The sequence below is a fragment of the Nanorana parkeri genome, unplaced genomic scaffold (genome assembly GCF_000935625.1).
Source record: "Nanorana parkeri isolate BGI_ZX_2015 unplaced genomic scaffold, ASM93562v1 scaffold1504, whole genome shotgun sequence".
NCBI classification, from domain to species: Eukaryota; Metazoa; Chordata; class Amphibia; order Anura; family Dicroglossidae; genus Nanorana; species Nanorana parkeri.
Genome location: NW_017307772.1, coordinates 174778 through 189305, shown reverse-complemented (window position 1 = coordinate 189305; position 14528 = coordinate 174778). Strand labels below are relative to the sequence as shown.

Below are 14528 nucleotides of genomic sequence, written 5' to 3'. Positions count from 1 at the left end.
AACAAGTGGGTGGGTGGGTGGGCTGCTGGAAACAAAATTAATTACTTCAGCTGCCAGAGGTTCGGGAGGACGAAGTGGCCAAATCTATGCATTTAGTTTGCCTGTTTATCGAACTCCAAACAGGTTGGGTTCAACAATAACCAAATCTCATCCCTATTGTTAACATTTGAAAATGTTTAGGAGGGATAACTTCAATAGATTGAGTGGAAAAAGGTGGCTTGCGTAACGCATGCCCCGCAGAGATTTTGTGGATATGGCCAAACAAGTGGGCCTCAATAAAGTGGCCTTGTTTAGCTTTGCTATGTTTAGGTAAAATAGGGTGTAAACCGAAGTAGAAGTGGGAGTAAAGTAAGCACCAGCATTGTCAGTGGATGCAATAATAACTCCCAGCATTGGTGTCAGTGGCCACAATCATAGCACCCAGCATTTCTGTCAGTGGATGCAGTAATAACACCCCTGGAACACTAGAACTTTTTAACAATTGCAGCAGAGTGCCCACTAGAGGATCCCTGTTTTTCCAGTCGGCCAGTGCAAGCTTATCTTCACCCACAGCAGCAAATTAAGGGCATATTAAATCCATTAAATTTAGAAATATGTGCAGGTAGCTGTTAGTAATTCACAAGCAAAGGTTGCTTGACACTCCCTGTATGCCTATCCTCATATTTTACATGTTTCTATTTTTTCCTGATGCTTCTAATCATGCCAAAACTTTCATCACATAAGTCACACCTTTTTGTTTAACTAAACAGAAATGTAGGTAGGCTTCTAGATAAAGATATCACAAAAAGTATATATTTTGCTATATAATCCAGCACTATCTGCCTCATAGGACTAGTGACCTACAGTCTTGGAGTATAGGCAAAGAAGAGCCTGCTTATTTTTAATTTTAAAGTAGTAAAAAGATTAGTTGACATATAAATGCATCATCATAACAATGAATTAACATATTGTATGTAATCTAATGCTTCTATACTTGTACATGAAGCAGACCCATGTGGCATACCTGTCAACAATACAACAATAAGGCCCCTTTCATGCGGGCGGTCTAATTGGGTCCGCCTGTCAGGTTTTCAAGCGGACCTGATCGGATACCCAAAGTTATTCTATGGGAAGCTGTGTGTAAATGGACAGGTGTGCTTTAACACCCAATTACCCCCAACTCCGGCCAGGTCCGGAAAAACAAAGGGATCAGAAATCCGTTTCACCGGCCTGATTGTGATGAATCGGGGGTAATTTGATGTAAAAGGGCATGTCCGTTTAAATCTGATTCCCCATAGACTGACAGGGGGTCCGGCAATTTAAGTTCTTTCCTCCATTGAAAAAGCTGTACAGACACAGATGTCACAGCGATGACATCTGCTCCGTACTGCTCTGATCAGGAGGGGATCCCTGCACGGATCCCCTCCTCATCAGCCCATGTGAAGGGGGCCTAAAACAGATAGCAAGAGCTGCACACTGACCAGTATTTTGAAATATGTGTTCAGGAATAAAGCCCAGTGCAAATAGTTTAAGCCTCAGTGGAAAACCATGCAAAACTGAAAAACTGATGTTTTCTTTTTTAAGACAAGCACAAAGCAGAAGACATAGTTGTCACACGTGGAAGACATTATATCACATAAAAAAAGATATTGTGACTCACTGTAGAACAACCCTAGTTCCCCTTTTTGCTCTTCTTGGCATGGTAGATTGTTAGTGCCCGTTTACAAATTTAACCCTGTGAAAACTAATAGAATCAATACTTTTTAAAAATCTTTTTGGCCCAAGGCCAAAGTGTTTACAGCTTTTTATCTGATGCGTAGCATATAAACTACAGTAAGTACTATCCCTGAATGTTTCACTAGTAGCATGCTCCTGCCTGTGGATGTGACTGACTGAAGTTGGTATTTTTTCTTCACTAATGTAAAAATAGAGGATCGACATGATCAATTGTGCAGTCCTACTTAACGACAAATCAGCTTGCTGTGTATTTTTTTTCAGAGACATAAAGTAAAACGTTATTGTCTCAGTAAAAAAGGAAGAGTTTCTTTGGGAAATATACAGATGACCATTTGACTTAGTCAGTGAAACTGGTCTTTCAATTATCTTGCTGCATTCATGTTGTTAGTATTTTCTGTAATATAACAATTAAAGTGACACTAAACACTAGATTATTTATGTATCATTCAGCTGTAGATCCTCAAATCATCTCTGAATTGGTGCTGACACTGTCCTTCCTTCTGGAGGGTGGCTAGTTTTGTTCCCCTTGTTAGGACAAATGTAGAGATAATTCGAGGATCTACAGCTGAGTAATACACAAATAAGCTACATATAGTTAAGGTACTTGAATGCTAAGGTTTAACTCCTGAGTTTAGTGTCACTTTAAGATAGTGATGTGATTGTTACCACATCTGTCCTTTTCTTTTTTTTCTTAAAGAGAACATATTTTAACATATTTAAGATTCAAAACATATTTACTTGATCCTTCACTGCAGAACCACTTAAAGTCATGGGTCAGCAATGGGTGCAGAGACATTTTTGCTTATGTCTCCTGCACTTGGGCATGTGATCTGATTTTACATCATCAAGCGTATAGAAGCTATTGGGAAACATTATTGTGCTAGCCCAGTAGCTTGTGCATTTCTTTTCTAAATAGCTAAAAATCAAAAGTCCCTGAAAAGGAGATTGAGTGTCTTGGATTATGGTTAATTAGTGGTATGTTTTTACCAGTAGTAGGCAGATTTTCCTTTCAGAAACCTTCAGGAAAGATAATGAATAACTCAGAAGTTACTTCTTCTCAACAACAAATGTATATAACAGTAGCTTTTTATTGCTGGTAGTCAATAAAAATGCATTGGAGTATGTATGTAAGTATGAGTTTGAATGACACATTGAAAGAAATATATTTCTATTGAAGACTAACATTTGTGGTGAAATAGAATGTTTTAATTTATGTAGGATTTTGTTTGTAAGTAGCAATATTATTAATGCAGTAAAACACATTATTTTTTCCTAACAATATTTAACCACTGTATTCATGAATAGCATCTAACAAACAATCACTTTGGATCATGGGATCACCAGCATGAAGAAATCCAATTACAGTGCACCAGTAGGGGCTGAAACTGAACAAACTGGTAAGGATAGGGATTTGGGAACTGCCATTGTAGAGGATTAAAGGCCAACTGTCTGAAAGTTGCTGGTGTGTCAACATTTGAATGCTTTTTATATGCGTTTAAATGCATTTTGATGCGTTCCAGAGCAGGAAAAATAGGGCTTGCCGTTTTTTTAAAATGCTCTGGAATTGAACGCTGCGGTGTGAACTAGAGCCCAAAATACCATTGGAATACATTGGATATGTTGATGCCTTCTGTAACTGCTCTACTCTGCATTTGGTGTGAACTAGCCCTTAGATTTCATGTGACCTCTGAATTCTGACACTTCACCTAAAATGCTAAATAATGAGGAATTCCAATTTTTCCAAAAACAAACATTTCCAAAAAACAAACATTTTATTGAAACATTAGTTTCAATAAAAATGGAATGTCCATATTTCTGCATATACCAAATCATGACTTACTCTATCTTTAATTAATTAATAAAAATATGTAGCAGTTTTCATAATGGGCAATGCACTTCATTATGACAATTTCTTTTTTTGCCCAATAACAGTGAAAACTCAGTTGTCCATCATCCCATTAATTTTGACTTTGTTTACTAGCAGTAAACAAAAGTATGCTGAACTAATAATCCCCTGGAAAACCTCTGTGCTATTATAGCTAAACACTAAACAGTCAGCAGCACAGATGTACTGTATATACCATCCCGATCACAATGTTTTTTTTTTTTTTTTTAAACTGGGTGCATTTGCATATATTGAACTGTTTTATATTAATTATTTGCACTACAGTTTTAATCTTATATTCATTTTTTTTGTTTGTGCTGCATTTTCTGTAGTTTTGTTGCACTTTTTTTTATTTCTTAGCTTATTTCTTGCATGTCTGAAAGCATATATTTCCACTGTGGTTTTATATGTGTGGTAATATCGAATTCTCCTATTTGTTTTGGAAAAATATGGCTATTATTTCATTGACATCAACAACGTGAATGTGTTTTTAGTTGTTTATATTCTTTAGACATGTGCGATTAGTTTCGTTCTGAATCGAAATTCGGACGAAATTTCGGAAATTTGGAGATTCGGATGTATCCGAATTCCAGCTAAAACTAATGCAAACGAATCCAAATTTCCGATTTCCCAAAATTCGTTAGCGGTAGTCTGGACAAAATTTTGTTTATTGGATGAAATTTAGTTGCAGCAAAATGACAGAATTTTTTTTGTTTTTGTTTTTTTGTTTTACAGTCTGCAGAAGATGAAAAAAAAAGAAAAAGCATGAGGTTCCCCCCCAATTCATACCAGACCCTTTAGGTCTGGTAGGAATGTTAGGAGGGAGCGTCCGAACCCGACGAAAACTCACCGCAAAATGACATTCAGCCCAAAAATAAACAGATGGGCGGAGCGAACTACGAATGCTATTCTTGAGTTTCCGAATGTTATTCGGGTCTGTGAGGCGAGGTGTCATAATGCTTTTCATATGACACCGCGGCTCAATGGCATTCGGAAACTCATGAATAGCATTCGGGAGTTCCCGAATGCTATGTAGCATTTGACAGCTGAGAAAGTCAAATGAGCCGTGACGTCAGGGGTCGCTCCGCCCATCTGTTTACATTCGAGCAGGAATGTCATTTTGCGGCGAGTTTTCGTCGGGTTCAGACGGTCGTCGTGCAGCGGGACTTTTTTCATTGCGGTGGGTCGGTGTCGTGCATCGTGATTGACGCTGGATTACATTGATGGAGCCATTTTTTCTTCAATTAAAGGAATAGTCAAAATTGTACTCTTTTTTTTTCTTCAATTAAAGGATTTTATCAAAAGTCTGGACTTTTTACTAACTATTTGATTTAACCCTTTAGTGAATGGGTAGGGGTACAAGTACTCATTCACAAGGCGGGGGGCGGCATCTGGGTGCCCCCTTAATTAAAGGGGTACCCCGATGCAAATAAGCCCCCTTGCCCGCAGACCCCCACAACCACCGGGTTAGGGTTGTGGGGAAGAGGCCCTTGTCCCCATCGGCATGGGGACACCCACCCAATGCCGATGGAACGTGGCCTGGTAAGGCGCAGGGAGGGGGGGCTCTTGGTCGCCCCCCCCTTTCCTGCCCTGCCGGGCCAGTGCTTGGATCAAGGGTCTGTTAGGAATGTTAGGGAGGACCCCACGTTTTTTTCTCCCCCTTAAAATTCCTACCAGGCCAGACTAAAAATTTTTTTTTTTAATTCCCCTCAAATGTCACTTCCTCCGTTGACAATTCACTCTCTCACCTCTATGCCAAATTAAGCCATAACAAAAAAACATTTTTGGACAGTTTTATGACACTCGTAAAGGCACATCAAACTATGTAGTGTCAATGAGCACTCCCAAAATCTTCTTTCTGGGTGAGCTCCCCACAGTAAATCTAGTGCACATGGCCTCAGATACCTCTGTGCGGACCCTTCAAGATACTTGTCAAAGACCCCATCCACAACCAGTTAAGCATTGTGGGCACCTTTTCAAATGTAAGTGTGCACATGTGGTAGCACTTTAATATGTGTCTTTAATGCATTCTCGGTGCAGAAGCATTAACCTCCCTGGCGGTTACCCTGAGCTACACTCGGGAAAGCCGCATAGCATTTACTTACCTTGTCCCTCGAGCCGCGCTGTGTTCTGCGGCTGATGCCGGCTTCCATCTATTGGGTTCCGTCGCTTGAGAGTGCACGCGTCGCAAAGGGGCGGGACCGGCGGGATATTAAACAAAAAAGAAAAAACGACAAAGATGAAAAAAATTCGAAAAAAAAAATAGACCGAAAAATGAGATGAAAAAAATTAAAAATCATACCGCCAGGGAGGTTAAACAGTAAAACAGTAGAAAGGTATCATGGCACACTCACAAACCAGCATGTAAAAAAACTTGTCTCACCACTAAGGTTAATAACAGAGGTTTGGATACACGTCTTCTGCAGAAAATGTGAAAGCCGCACAGCCGCGACAAGGCACCTCTTATAGTGCGGCCCTAACTCTAAACTATGAGAGTCTCCATCTTGGAGCACATGGGGGCAGAAGATTTCAAATTGGGTGCAGGTTTGTCAGGAGGAAGCCCAACCTCCTTAAACAGACACAGAAAGCTCACGTGTTTCTGTGCAATACTATTTATTCCTATACGCCTGAAAACGTACACTAGCTCACGACTACAGAAGATATAGAAGATGTAATCTTTAAAGCAATGCTTTCTTTTGTTAATGTCTACAGAAACCAATGCTAAATATGAATGATTAAACTTATTAACAACTCACCAGTGAGCAAACATTCTGCCCCAGTCAGTCCTCTCGCTGTGACAGTCAGTCCTTGGACAGGAGGAGTAGTTAGAGATGGACAGGATTGCATAGCTGTTGCAAGTTTGCATATCAATATCAGTACTGTTTAGTCTGCTTAGATGCCATTTTGTATGGAAAAAAGGAGTTTGTAATACAGATAAACAGGTGCATTATGAAGGTGCCATCATCTTTTATTTAGGGCTTGCGTACAATGCATCAGAACTGCTTTGTACTCCCTCTACAACCATTGGGAATGCAAAAGCAGCTTGAAGCCGCTTGGTGCAGTTTAAAATGAGGTCAGAAGCCTTGAAGGGACTCAGAATGTCTCATAAGTGTCTAAAACTGGTCTCAATGTATGCTGAATTAATTGTCACACAGAATGTAAAGGTTTACTTTACAGATGCATATTACTGCAGCAGAGTGCAACAAACTACCTGCCTTGACTTTAAATGTGTCAATGTCATCTGACTTACTAGCAGGTGACTTACTTGCTGCCTGACCTTTATTTGATCAGTGTCATGTTACTTACCTGTTGCCTGTAACTTTCTAAAACTGTAGAAGTATCAGCAGTCCCTGCAATCAACTACTTAAAGGAGAACTATGGGGTTAAGGCTTTTCCCCATAGTTCTCCTTAGGTTAACGGGAGGACACAAACTAGCGTCCTCCTGTCACCCTAGCCTCAGTATACCGCGAGCTACGGTATGAAACAGCTCAAAGATTGGACAGAAAAGGAGGGCGCCAGACCAAATCAGAATTTAGAGTCCAAAAAAAGTTCAATGATTATGCTGATCCAACAGCCAATGCTTTTTGGAGGCAGGCACAACCCACTTCTTCGAGGCTTAAAAGATGAAAAAGAAATATCGAACAATAGCTAAAAAATTGGATCTTATTATGAAATTTGGGTCATTACCCACATTTATAGAATGCAGGCAGCAGTTACAATGTGTCCATTACTCTATTTAAATAAACTGTAGTGTGATAAAAGTGCTTACATACAGTATATGGCATCTGTAAAATGTGTTGGTGACTTGTTTTGGGTCAAAATATGCACTCTAATGTCAATGTTTTTATTACAAGTTCCCTGATGTCTTCTGTTCAAAATTTCAGTACAAAGCTTTGCTGTCTTTTTGGGGGAAAAGAAATATACACTTAAGTTTATTTTTTATTACAAGCTAACTCTTGTCCCTCCTGTTCACAATGCAGCCTATCAAAGGTGCTTAAAATACAACCTATGGAGTTATTGAATAATTTCTTCTTATTTCATGTGAAATATATACACTTAAATGTGGATTTTTCGGGCTACAAAACTGCATGCATTTTTAAACTATGATCTAAAAGAGATTGCAGTACTAGCTATGCATTATGTAAAATATTCCTTCATTTTAACAGTGAAAAATAAACACTTTATTTTGTTACTTGTCCTCAAAAGCTGCATAAGATAAGTGTTTTAGCAATCGTGGCTTTCCATAATTTACTAAAGTTACACTCATACAGTGCACCATAATCCTAAAATTGTATTATTAAAAAATAAAAACTTGAGAATGGGAATGTGGTATAGCCATTGAGGCCTAAATATTAATATTATATTTATAATTATTGAGTATGCTGTATGTGGCATCTTACTTCTGAGAAATCTAACTTTTACAATTTCTTTTGAATTCCTCAGATGATAATTTAGACAATGTGTTCTACAAGAAATTGTAAAATATACAACCTATGCTGTGTTACAAATTATGTGGAATCTGAGAAATAGAAATGCAGCACTTTTTTGGGCTCTCCCAAGATAAATGTGGATGTGATTTAACCAATGAGGTCTAAAATAAAATGTGGAAATATGATGTATAATGTGTGTAGCATATCACTTCTATCTAGGAAGAGTTTAATGAGCATCCAGCAGCAAACTTTATTTAAACAATCCAATGTTTTTGCTTGATTCACCTTTTTTGTTCTAGAAAAAGAAAAAAATATATATCTATTTATGCAGTGTGTAAAGACTGCTACTAAATATCTTACTATTTTGTAAACAGTTTATAAATTGCTATAGAAAGATAATACAAAGGTTACAGCAGTGTAAAACCGACCAGCAGCAGGATGGTTTTAATCATGGATAATAAGCCTAACCAGTCTATGGCTAACTTTTTAATTATTTTATGGGCATGTGGACACAGGGAAACACTGTAAAAAAATTAATTTTAGCCAGCAAAAATTAGGACATATGCCCTTTAAAACCAGCAGCCTGCTATGACCACCTGACCTAAGCTCAGAGGCCAGGAAATGCATTATTAGTAGTTAGTTGTGGTGGCAGCAAAGTTGGCTCTCTCAGTGAACTGGGAAAAGGTTGGGTTCACTATAGACCCACTCTCAACTTGAACCTGAAACTCATCGCTAGTATTAAACATAGAAAGGGGGGCAAAAGTTGAAAGTGCAGATTGCAGGTAAGATATGCAGAGACTGCAAAGGTCACAGATGCTGAGCAGGGGGTTGCAGGTTGCTGACTAAGGATGAGCGCATCTACCTGAGTTCAGTTTGCGGGTGGTTCACTGAATTCATTATGAAAACACTTTTTCACACAGGGCATGTGGGTTTGGAATTTATTTTCCCTTAATAATAAAAATATTTTCCATTATTAATAAACATCACTAGTGATGGAGACTGCTGCGATTGGACATGTTCAAGCAACACTATTTAGCGTTTTGGTATCATTTCACACACGTAAAAAGATCATGGTGCAGTAAGGTGCATTGGGGTGCCATTAATAATGAACGGCACTGCAGCAGGTGTTACAGGGCGTGTCTTTGCACACGTTGCTGCAATGCACCATTGCGAATGAAGCCTTAGGGTGTTGGATATGGAGTGGGGATGCAGATTATGAAACTGCTGACTGTAGGGATGGGAGTGCATAGAAGGTAGGCATCATTTATCCTGGGCCTGCACTGCCCCTTTAATACCATCATATTCAGCCTCCAGTTCTGTCCAGTTCAGGCTTTGCTTGGTGCAAACTAAAAGTCAGCAGTACTGCAGCTGCTGACTTTAAAAAAACACAGTTACCAGCCCATGGAGCCCGGTGCAGTCTTCCTACAAGCTGAAGTCTTCTCAGCTTTTTATTATCTCATGCTACTATTCTGGATTTGGGAGGTGACTGAGTGATCAGGATCAGTGACAATCAAAGATGACTGCTGAGGTGCCACTGTGCATGTGGGGGATAGTGGACTGCCATCTTTAATTTGAGAGCCAACTGAGTGATCAGAAAGTAAGTCAGCTCCCAAATCAAAGATGGCTGCTAAAGCACCACTGGGTATGAGTGGTCTGGTGGACTTCCATTTTAGATTTAGGAGGTGGCAGAGCGAAAAGAAAGTGACACACATAAGTGGGCTGATGGACTGCTATCTTCCATTTGGGAGCCAACTGAGTGATCAGAAAGTGACAGCCAGCTCCCAAATCAAAGATGAGGCACCAATGCACATACGCAGGCTCGTTGGACCACCATTTTTTATTTGGGAGCCAAACAAGTGATCAGAGTGACAGCGGGCTGCAAAATCAAATGGCTGTTGAGGTGTCTTTGCACATACATGGACTGGTGGATTGCGGGGAGAGCATCCTGAAGCCTCCTGGGATGTGTGACGTTTGCCAGGTAAATTAGATTAACGTCATCCTCACCCAGGGCTGTCTTTAACGTGGGCAAAAGGGGCAGTTGCCACGGGCCCAGTCACTGTTGTGGGGCCCAAAGCCGCTGGCCCCACAAAAGATACACACATGATTGGCATCGCATAGTGTTGCTCCGCCCTTGCCGTACACCACGTAGCATGACAGTGTGATAGTCACGTCTCCCCCTAGCTGCTCTGCAGGAGGATGTCGCTTGAGGTAGGGGGCGTAGCATGAGAATAGCAGGTGGGGGCGGCCCAAGAATATGTTTGTCCAGGATCCAATTAATATTAAAGATGGCCCTGTAAGGACATAACCTAGGGCAGAATAGTAGAAAAGCTACTTGCTCCGTCCCTCCTCCCAAGAAAAAATTGCAGCAACTATGTAAGAGGGAGGATTAGAATGAATGGCAAGTGTTGTATTTGAGTGAAGGTCCGCTTTAATCAGCAATTTCCTCAGCTCTGTGTCCCCTGATGCTTCTAGAAATGAAAACTTTCCATCTGACTGCTCCTTTATACGCAGCTGCCTATAGAGGGATCTTAATGGGGATGTGTGTGGAACCGGCGCTTGAACAATGATCCCTCATAGAACCCTCAGTTGTGAGGGACTCCCCCCATACTGTACAGCGCTCGCTGTGGGGAAGAGCTGACACCCTCTATCCCCCTCCTCCATCCTGGTGTTCGCCCTAATCATATGGAGCCGAGAAGACCCGTCACTCCCCGCATACAAAGTACGTGATTTGTTCTGCTCGGTGTACAACATCGGCGCACTGCACCGTCTAGCCCTCTCCACTCCCCTCTAAAAAATGTTCTCCACTCCCCTAACAACGGTCACCAAGGACAACCCCTTTCCTCTGTGGCTGGCCCCGCCCCAGCTCCCGCCCTATGCTTTCCTCCTATCCTATGTGTCCCCGCCCCTCCACCTCTTCCTCTCTGTGCTGCGTGAACTGAACCGAACTCCTTTAGAAGGAGAAGTAAGCAGACGAGCGACGGCCGGAGATCTGCTACCAGGGACTGCTACTCATCGCGTGTATACAGAGGGAGAGGGACAGCGTGGAAACTGTGTGCTAGAGCGCCGACTGCTAGCCAGCCAGCCAGCCAGCCAAAGGGGGGACGGGAAGGAGACGGCCAGCGAACAGCCCCCTAATCAGAGCTGGTGAAAGAGGAGATCGGTGACACGCCGAGGGAAGAGAGATCAGTACAGTACGTCTCTTCTGCCCCCTCCAATGCTCTCCTCTCCACATTGTCTGCCCGTGTGATCCTCCGTCTATACACTTCCTCCGCTCGCTGCTCCAGGAGGAGATCCGGGGGTGACTAGTAAGAAGTAGAGAGGAGAGCCCTGACCCCCCCCTTCCTATCCCTCCTCCCCGGCCCCCCTCCTATTTCATGTGTATTCGGACACCCAGGGGGCGGAAGAAGGAAAAGTGAAGCTCGTCCATTTCCAAGTTTCATCTGTATTTTCTCTGTTTCCTTTTCTACTTCAGTGTTGTGGATCGCCAAAGACCCAGCCTGGACTCTGGTTGATTTTATACGTCTATTTTTTTCGTAAAAATTTTTCTCTTCCGAGATTGGATAATGGTGGGGGAAATGGAAACAAAGGAGAAGCCGAAGCCGACCCCAGACTATCTAATGCAGCTAATGAACGATAAGAAGCTGATGAGCAGTCTGCCCAACTTCTGCGGGATATTTAACCACCTGGAGAGACTTCTGGATGAAGGTACATGATGGCGTCCTCTCTTTCTCTCTCTCTCTCTCATACACACACATTAATAGGCTGCAGGGCATTCAACTTTTCCCCTTGGTGAAGTTTTGGGATTGAGCCGAGTTTGGTTTCTATTGGAGAGTCCTCTCCCCCACCCTGTTTTGCTGCCCTGCAGATCTGCTGGCCATGTGACCTGCTGGAATGTGGCTTTATCTGGTAGTTACCGAACTTGTGATGCAATAGGGAGGGGGGGAAGGAGCACTGCTGGTATCAAGGGAACACAACTGTGTGCCTCTTTTCATAGCTAGAGGCAAGCTGCATTGCTTTCAGGGGGCGGATGTACCCTTTGTGCCACTGCACTAGGGCCCCTGTGGGACCTGGAGGCCCATTTGTATTAAATGTGGCTCAGGTGGGTGCTTAGACCCTATTGATGTCACGTAGAGCTGATCATTCTTGGCCAGTTTAAATAGCTAGCTAAGGATCCATACACAAGTGTTTATTCTTAGTTGGCTTGAATAGCTGGCTATGGATCCATACACACATTTCCCAAGTGGTCATTCTGGGCTGGTTTGAATAGTTAACGCCATACACAAGTGATGATTCTTGGCTGGTTTTAATATCCAGCTATGGATTCATACATGTGTTCTTGGATGGTTTGAATAGCAAGCTGTGGACCTGTACGCAAATGGTCATTATTGACTAGTTTGAATATCTAGCTATGGTTCTATTCACAAGTGATCATTTTTGGCCGGTTTAAATATCTAGCTGTGGATCCATACACAAGTGTTCCTTCATGGTTGGCTTGAATTTCTAGCTGTGGATCCATACACAATTGTTGGTTCTTGGCCAGTTATTGAATATCTAGCCATGGATCCACACACAACTGTTCATTTTTGGCCAGACATTCAACATCCTAGTTGGGGATCCGTACACTGGGGTTTAGTTTTAGCCGATTGTTGGGTGTGAAAGTGAGCCTTACACGGGGCCCCTTTGGTGACTGCCTGCCACCGATTGCCTTGTAGTACCAATAGTATGTCCATGTAGGTCAGGGCTGAATACATCCCAGGAGGCAGGTAGCTAATGCTCCTTAAAAATTACAGTTGGTGCCTAGCTTTAGAGGTTTTCCATAGTTGCCATTGGAGCTGGCTCCTCCAAAATATAAATAAATATCCGCCTGGATTGGACAGACTGGCTCCTGAGTTCCATATTCATTTGTCTCTCCCTGTTGTTGGACACAAATATACCTTTTCCTTAGCCTTTTAACTAGGGACATTCATTTCCAAGTGCTAAGCCGTATTATTGCCAGAGGTTTTCGCCTTTTGGCTAAGCCTTTTATCGCTGAATTGCTGTCTTGTCCTATCCATCTTTTGCTGTTTTGGAGCAGCAGGATGATTTGTGGTCCTGTTTTTTTCGAGTTCATAGCCATTTGCTGCACTTTATTGCCACCAAGGCATATGAACTGTGACAAGGCCATGTTGAATGACTGGAATTTACTTAACAGGGAGATCTGGAAATTGGTTCCCACCGCTACATACATGTCAGCAATTTCCTTATCATTTTCTTTGCTCTGGCCAAGTGCGTTGTCTTTTGAAGTGTGTGTGTTTTTGTGCCATTTTTATGTAGCGGTTGTAAAATCCAATGAATAAATATGCTGAATGCTTCAGATGACAGCTGTTAGGGGAGACTAAAAAAAAAAGAGGAAAAAAAAATTCATCTTTGTAAATTCACTGCAAGAAGCAGACAAATCATGTATTGCTGGAGGTATTGATCTGGCTTGCTGAAGAGAACAGGCATTTTATTGTTTTTCCTTGTCATGTTCTAGACTCCAATGATCTGAGGTTAGCAACAGCAGCAAGAAACAATTTTTTAATCCCTTTTTATATTACTCGAATGAGGATTGTAAGTGGATAAAGATGCTGTGCTCGGTATTTTCTTGCGACACTTACAAGATGGTATTGACAGCTGTAATACCAATTTATATTGTGCCCTTCTTAGGATTATGCATTGACTGTGGCCTATTATGTATTACTTGTACGCTTAGTAATTTAGGATAGACGAACCCACTGCCAATCTTTAGTATAATAAATACTTCATGTTTGGTCTTTACCACTCTCCTTTTTAGCTTTGAGCTGAACAGTAGGTTTATTGCATGGTTAACGGATATGTACTGTAACAAGACCGGACACGCTTAGGAATAGTAGATAAGAAGGCACTAGTGGTGACATGCTGGGTTCCACATCTATACTTTACTAGTTTTAAGTTTTATTTTGCTTTAGGGTTTTGGAACATACACAGTTCTGTAAAAGAATGAGATGAAGTAAAATAGAATATTCTGATATATATATATATATATATCAATCATGGTTGCATGCCTGAGGCTACTGTGTCACTATTTTGCCCTTCAATTAATATGAAAGTCTGGCAGTGGTAGATTATGCAGATTTAGATATATGCTTTTATGGCCCAGTGTGGTAAAGCATGAGTTATTATGTTGCAGACCTGGTCTTTGTACCCATGGCTAGTATTCACCTCCATTGCATAGATCATTTAATGTACAGATAACTGTATCTCTAGGCAAACCTCAATGCTTTTTCTTTTCATTTAATTGGAAGTGTGCTTATTAATTTGTTAGCTGGACCACCGCTATCTCCTCTATCTAGTCACTTACAAAGGGTGGGTCAAAACAAATTTTTTTTTAACATGTTGGGGGGTAGGGGTTGTTCTAGTTTTTGCAGCTGTTAGACTGCCAAGTGCAAATATGTAAATATTTGTTTCATAAACATTGCAGTGAACCTTTCATTTATAAA

At 41.3% G+C, this 14528-nt stretch overlaps 1 protein-coding gene across 9 annotated transcripts in view; it reads left to right on the top strand.

Annotated features, from left to right (window-relative positions):
• Positions 1-11545: 11545 nt before the first annotated feature.
• QKI (QKI, KH domain containing RNA binding) overlaps positions 11546-14528 on the top strand; it is a 163511-nt gene continuing 160528 nt past the window's right edge. For all 9 annotated transcript variants that reach the window (XR_001941960.1, XM_018570312.1, XM_018570310.1 and 6 more), the window contains exon 1: positions 11546-11736. Coding sequence is in view for 8 of the 9 variants with exons in the window: in XM_018570312.1 (XP_018425814.1) it covers positions 11595-11736 (142 nt within the window). In the remaining variant the exon portion in view is untranslated. The remainder of the gene's footprint in view (positions 11737-14528) is intronic.